The 7,500-nt window shown below is 51.8% G+C and overlaps 1 protein-coding gene across 1 annotated transcript in view; it reads right to left on the reverse strand.

The window, feature by feature from the left end:
- FoxP (forkhead box P) overlaps positions 1-6,900 on the reverse strand; it is a gene marked incomplete in the record, with an annotated part of 360,469 nt that extends 353,569 nt beyond the window's left edge. The window contains 1 exon segment of the mRNA XM_070135793.1: positions 5,961-6,900. Coding sequence (XP_069991894.1) covers positions 5,961-6,275 — 315 coding nt within the window.
- Positions 6,901-7,500: the final 600 nt, after the last annotated feature.

Below are 7,500 nucleotides of genomic sequence, written 5' to 3' on the forward strand. Positions count from 1 at the left end.
CCTCCGACTCCCGCTCGACCAAACGCTCACTCAATTCATCAGCTTCGAAGTCGTCGTTGTTGTCGTCGTCGTCGTCGTCGTCCTCCTCCTCCTCCGCAATTTCCTCCTTTTTCATTTTATCGATATCATTATTATATTTATCATCCTCCTCTTCCTCTTCCTTCTCCTTGTCCTCTTCCACCTCCTCCTCCTCCTCCACCACCCTCGCCTTGCCTTCCTCTCAAGATATGCATGGAACTGCTTTCGTGATGTTGTGGGGGGTGGGGTGGATGGGGGTGGGGGGGTTATTATGACGTAAGCAAACTTCATGTAAACAGGAACGCCAGCAAAACCGCAAGGGGGGGAGGGGGGTGTTGAGGTGGGGGGTGGAGGAGGTGGGGGGGAAGGGGAGAGGGAAGAAGTCACAAAGTTTCGTCCGTGTCATATTGTTGTGATCGCTGTCTCTTGGCTTTTCCTCTTTTCTCAATCCCCTTAATGTGTCTTCCGTCTACTCTTCTTCCCCTTTTTCTCTCTCTTCCATCTCTTTCTCTAATACATTACTCTTCCTATTCCCTTATATGGTACTCATCCCTGCCCATACTTCCATCCCTTCCCTTCCTCTCATTCTTCCTCTCCCATTTCTCCCTCCCCCTTCCCTTCACCTTTCCCCTCCCACTCCCTCCCCTTTCCCCTCAACCCCCCCTCCCCTTCCCTCCCTTCCCCTCCCCCTGCCTACCCCCTTCCTCCCTCTCCCCTTCCCTCCCTACCCCTCTCCTTCCCCCCTCTCCCCCCCCTTCCCCCTCAACCATGGCTCTCCGCTTGTTTTTCTTTTTCCTTTTTTTTATATCCAACAATTATAATATTCATTAGCGCCGATGGGATCCCAGGAAAAAAAAAACGAGTGATTGAGACCCATTCGACAATCACAGCCACACAAAAGGGGAAAGACTATCGAACACCCGACGGAAATCTGGAAGGGGAGAGAGGGGAGGGGGAGGGGGAGGAGAGAAGTGGGGACGGGGAGGGAGAGAGGAGAGGGGAGGTGGAGAGGAGAGGGGGAGGGGAGAGAGGGTGAGGGGGTTAAGGGAAGAAGGAAGGGGGAGGGGAAGGGGAAGGATGAGTCAGGGAAAGCGGAGAGGAATGGAGAGGGGAGGGAAGAAGGGTGAGAGGGGGAGAGGAGAGGGAAGGATGATGGGGGAACGGAGAGGGAATAGAGAGGGGAGGGAAGAGGGGGTGAGAGGGGAGGGAGGAAGGGAGGGAGGGAGGGAATAGAGAGGAGAGGGAGGAGGGGAGGGAGGAGGAGGAAGAAGGAGGAGGAGAGGGAGGGAGGGGAGGGAAGAAAGGGTGAGAGCAGAGGGAGGAAGGAGAGGGAAGAAGGGGTGAGAGGAGAGGGAATAGAGAGGGGAGGGAAGAAGGGGAAATCGGAGAGGGAATAGAGAGGGGAGGGAAGAAGGGGTGAGAGGAAAGGGAGGGAGGGAGGGGAGGGGCCATTTTCTTCAATGACAGCGGAAATGCCGCCTTGCTTTGTCTCTAAACAAAAGTTGCACTTGTTTGGCCGTTGAGTCAGAGTCAACAGCGACTCAGCATATCTGTGTGTGAAGAATAAACATTACAAAATGGCCATTCCAGTCAGTCCCTGATGGCGAAGTCCTCATCCTCGTCCTCCTCCCCCGGTCCTCTCCTCTGTGTGTCTATCCCCTTCCTTTCCTTTTTAGTTTTCCTACTTCTCTTCTCTTCTCTTCATTTTCTCTTCTCTTTTCTTTTTTTTGCATCCTCTCTTTTCCTCTTCATTTTTCGTTTTCCTTCTTCCCTCTTCCCATTAGCTCCCTTTCCCCTCCCTTCTCTTTCTTCCCCCTCTCTTATCTCCTTCCTTCTTCCGTCTCCTCCCCTCCCCATTTAATACCCTTTCCTCCCCACTCCCCCTCCCCTCCTCTTTTCCTTCCCTCCCCCTTCCCCTTCCTCCTCTCCTCCTCCCTTACCATCCTCACCCTACCATCCTCCCCTCACCCCACCTTCCCCCACCTTCCCTCCTCCCTCCCCTTCCCCAAACCTCCCCTCCCCCTTCCCCAAACCTCCCCCTCCCCCTCCCCGCAGCACACTCTGCAACCTGCATAGCTGTTTTTACCGGACTTTATGGCAGCTCTCAATAAAACGCCCAAGGAACAATTAAAACCCGATGAAGACAACAGCCCGCGAGTGCACTGATAACGGAAACCCATTTAAGTGTAAATTCGCAAACATTCGGCAACTAACAATCATTTCGGAAAGGAGGAAGCGTCGTCATCGATACCCTTAAAATGCTATATATGTAAAAAAGAATGGAATAAAAAGAAGAATAGGAAGAAGAAGAAAGAAAATGTATTACCTAAAACGTCACTCGAGAATGGAAAGATCAAACTGAAATTCCTCACAATACACGACATCCTTCAAACAGGTTTTAAGAGAATGTAGCGGTGAATGCCCCCCCCTCCCTCCCATCCCTTCTCCCCTCCTCTCCCCCCTCCCCTTCCCTCCTTCCCTTACCACCCCCCCTTCTTCCTCCCTTAACCCCAACCCCTTCTTCCTCCCTTAACCCCTTACCCTCTTCGCATCCCCTTCCCCTCCCTCAACCCCTTATCCTCTTCCCATCCCCTACCCCTCCTCTCCTCCCTTGCCTTTCTCCTCCTCCCTCTACTTCCACCCTTCTCCCCTCCCCTCCTCTCCCCCCTCCCCTCGCTACACTGTGGTCAGGTGGGGAAGGAATATTCGCGTACCGATGATGGGGGGTCACAATTGGCAGATGCGGAATCGTGTGCGCTAATCACCCACACACAGTAAGATATAATAAAGATATTGATAAATATATTTCCAAACGTACACATGTATACAGAGGTATACACACATACTCACTCACACATACACAAGAGCTTCGCCTCTCCCCCCGCTCAGCTAAACCCCACAGACACACACACACATTCATCTCCACCCACACACACACATAAACACAACCCACCCCCTTCCCCAACCCCCGCCACACAAATAATCTCCCTCCACTCCCTCCAACCTTAAGGTTCCTCCCCTAACCCCCCCAACACACACACACACACACACACACACACACACACACACACACACACACAGACACACACACACACACACACACACACACACACACACACACCACACACAAACACACTTACAAACACACACACACACACACACACTTGCACACACACACACACACACACACACACAAACACACTTACAAACACACACACGCACACAGACAAACAGACACAAGCACGTACACACATTCATTCTCACACGTATATGTACTGTGATTTCCGGTTATTGAGACAGTCGTACCTGCTTGTAATCCCTGCTTCTTGGACTCGCATCTTGGAGACAACTTCCGCTTCTCCCAAGACGGTGACGCCAACAAGAAGGCATTTGAAAGCTAAACAAACGACCCGGAACCTCATACACACACTTACGTACACGCACATGTATACATAGCTGACGTACACGAGTGTAGGTGTGGGATACGGGAACCTGATGCATACACACACGTACACGCACATGTATACACAGCTAACGTACACGAGTGTAGGTGTGGGATACGGGAACCTCATACGCACATACACTTACGTACACGCACATGTGTACAGGCACATGTATATACATAGCTGACGTACATGGCTGTAGGTGTGGGATACGGGAACCTCATACGTACACATACTTACGTACACGCACATGTATATACATAGCTGGCGTTAACGGGTGTAGATGTGGGATATGGGAACCTCATACGTACACGCACATGCATACACATCTGACGCACACGGATATATGAATGGGATATTGGAACCTCATACGTACACGCTCTAACATACACGCACATGCATACACATTGACGCACACGAATGTATGGGATACAGGAACCTCATACGTACACGCTCTAACATACACGCACATACATACACATCTGACGCACACGGATGTAAGTATGGGATACGGACATTCACGAACAGGGGTTAAACAGTCTAAGATTTTTTTTCTCTCTCTATTTTGTCCTTATAATAATTCTGAAATTTGTAAAATAGACTGCTGAGTGGATTTAAATCTTATGAATTAACGGCAAAGGTGATGGACATAACAACGATGATATAATAATAATGATATTGGTGATAATAATTAATGTCGGCAATTATAATAATGATGATGGTAATTTTCACATATTATGAACAGCTATCATAGTCCTATCACTATGAAATACAAAATTATGAAGGAAATTAGAGCACATTAATAGTTAAATAAAATGCAAAAAGAAAAGAAATTTAACAAGAATAATAAAATAAACAACATGATAAAATAAGATAGGAAACTACTCACACATACCCCACCTCTCCCCCTCTCCCTCCCCTATCTATCTCCCTTCTCCCTATCCACCTCCTACCTTTCCCCCTCCCCTATCTATTCCCGTTCCCTCCTCCCCCCACCTCTTCCTCCTTCTACCTCCCCCCCTCCCTTCCTCTCTTACCTTCCTCCCCCTTTCCCTCTTCCTTCCCTCCTACCTCCTCTTCTTTCTCCCCCTCCCTTCCACCCTCCTCCTCCGCGCTCTCCTCTCCTCCTCATCCCCCTCCCCTCCTCCCTTCCACTCCTACCTCCTTTCCCCATCCTTCCCTCCCCTCCCGCCTCCCTTCCTCCCATCCTACCTCCCTTCCCCCATCCTCCCCTCCCCTCCTACCTCCCTTCCTCCCCTCCCCTCACCCTCCTCCTCTCTCTCCCTTCCCCCATCCCCTCCCCGTCCTACCTCCCTTCCCCCCATCCCCCTCCCTCCTCTCCCTCCCATCCCATCCCCTCCCCTCCCTCCTACCTCCCTTCCCCCCATCCCCCCTCCTACCTCCCTTCCCCCCATCCTCCCGTCTTACCTCCCTTCCACCCATCCTCCCCCTCCCTCCTCCCTTCCCCCATCCCCCTCTCCTCCTACCTTCCCCCATCCTCCCTTCACTCCCCTCACCCCCCTCCCCATCACCCCCCCCGTCCTTTCCGAAGCGCGAGTCAGGAGTCAACCTTATCAACCGCAGAGGAGGCCGCGACGACGAGCCGGGCGCCGCGGAACGAGCTCGGAACGCGCCGGAAGTGCTCCCGAGTCAAGCGCCCGGACCGCACTCGGAGTGGTTCGCGGGCGGCGGGAATCTGCGCCCCCGTGGGTCACTGCGGGCGTGATGTTGTGGTGTGTGTGTGTGTGTCTATCTGCCTGTATGTGTATATATATATATTATACATACATACATACATACATACATTATATATATATATATATATATATATATATATATATATATATATATATATATATATATATATATATATACATATATATGTATATATATATATATACACATATCTATCTATCTATATATATATATAGATAGATAGATAGATAGATAGATAGATAGATAGATAGATAGATAGATAGATAAATAGATAAATAAATAAATAAATAAATAAATAAATAAATAAATAAATAAATAAATAGATAGATAGATAGATAGATAGATATAGATATAGATATAGATATAAATAGATAGATAGAGAGTCAAAAATACAAAAATTCAAGAAAATATACAGTTACATAGGGCTGGTTCAGTATAAAGGGAGCCTTCGCAATATTGCAAAGGCGACCGCGCTAACAATGTGAAAATCCACAGAGTTGAATCGTTGCGCACAGTTTCAGTATTTTATTTTTTTCTTGTATATAATCTTGATCTTTTTTTTTACGTTCTTTTGGCTCATTAACAATCACCTGCAGAGCGCTGGCTTCCTCATAATCAAACACTGAGCATGGGAACTTCTCAGACATATTTAATGCTTCACGCTTCCTGCATGTTATCTCCCCCTCCCCCTCCCCCTCCTCCCCCCTCCCCCCCCCTCCCCCCAGAGCTAATTACAGCGCCTGCAACGCCGCTAAAAGCTAAATGCAAAACTTTTATCTCTACCTGCTTGGGGTTGATAAGCTTCCCTATGTAGATCTTTTTGAATCCTCCGCCATCGGGGAGGCTGGTCGGGGGCGGCGGGGCGGAGCGGTCGCCCCCCTCGCCCGCCCCCTGTGCCCCCTCGGACACGCCCCCTTGGCTGGGCACGCCCCTCTCCAGCGTTCCGCCCACGTCGGCCACCATGTCACCGCCCTCTCCGGGTGATCCGTTTTCTTTCGGGATGTCTTCGTATTTGCAGCAGTCTCCCATTTTCTTTGACAGGTGTGCTATCGCCTCTTGGCTTTTGTCGCCCACGGTTTCCGACATATCCATTAACATTGTAAATTCATTATAAAAACGCTGCACTCGGTCACAGGCACTTCGCGCGGCGGTCACCAGCGGCACACACCGACACGCCGTCCAAGCGCGCCGACCGCGGGCTGTTAGCGGTCGTCCACGGCCCCGACGCGCCGACGAGCCTCGAGCCGCGACACTGCTCGTTCACGCACACAGGTCGGGCAACGCCGCCGCGGCGTGTGAGGTGACCTCGTTCAGCGGCGAGCGCTGGTTCAGCACCTGCAAGCGCCGTTCCTCTCGGGCGAGAGAAGAGGAGGAGAAGGGAGGAAGCGCGCGCGTCTTCTTCCTCTTCGCGTGTCACTGCAGCACACTTCTCGAAGCGGTGAGGCACTGAAGACTGGCTGGCACCGTGGCACAGGCAGCTCCAGCTACAGAATCCCCAACACCACAATAACTCCCCGACACAACGTAAACACCCTTCCTGTACCACCGCCAGGGGAACCCGCGCCACCTAGGGGAGGAGAGCGCCGTGCGTGCGGCCAACCTACTCCACACTTGCAAAGGTGGTGGTGGAGGAGGAGGAGGCGGAGAGAGAAGAGGAGGAGGAGGAGGAGGAGGAGGAGGAGAGAGAGAGAGGGGATGGTGGTGGAGGAGGTGTCTCGACAGTCACTGGTCCACCCTCCCCCTCGCCGTGTGTGTGAGGTGGTGGTGGTGCTGCCGCTGGTGGTGGCTGCCTGGCCCAGTGTGTGTGTGTGTGTTTACAAGACGAGGAGAGACACCCAAGGAAGGGGGCCGGGCGGAGGGAGGGAAAGGAGAGGAGGGAGGAGGGAGAAGAGGAGGAGAAAAGGAGAGAAGGGAGGGAGGAAAGACGTGAGGAGGGCCGGGAGACGGTGTGGGGGAAGGGGAGATGTCTATGGGGGAAGGGGGGAGGTGGGGGGCCGAGGGGGTTGTTTGACGAGGAGGAGGGCGGGGGTGGACGGAGTGCGGGCGGGAGAGAAAGAAAAAGATCAAATCAAAGAGAGAACAGACAGTGAAATGAGTAAAGTGAAGCTGGGAGAGAGACGAAGAAGAGGAAATGAGGGCGGGACTAAAGAGAGAGCTGGAGGAGGGGGAGACGAGGGGAAGCTGCGAGGGGAGGAGACAGGGGGAATGGAGACGAAGATTGGATGCAAAGGAATGGAAGGGGGAGGAGACGTGGGCGTAAGAACGGAGGAGAAAGAGAGAGAAAGAATAAAGAGGTAAGGAAGGTGGCGGAGGAGAGAGGAAG

This window comes from Penaeus vannamei, chromosome 21 (genome assembly GCF_042767895.1).
Source record: "Penaeus vannamei isolate JL-2024 chromosome 21, ASM4276789v1, whole genome shotgun sequence".
Taxonomy (NCBI): domain Eukaryota; kingdom Metazoa; phylum Arthropoda; class Malacostraca; order Decapoda; family Penaeidae; genus Penaeus; species Penaeus vannamei.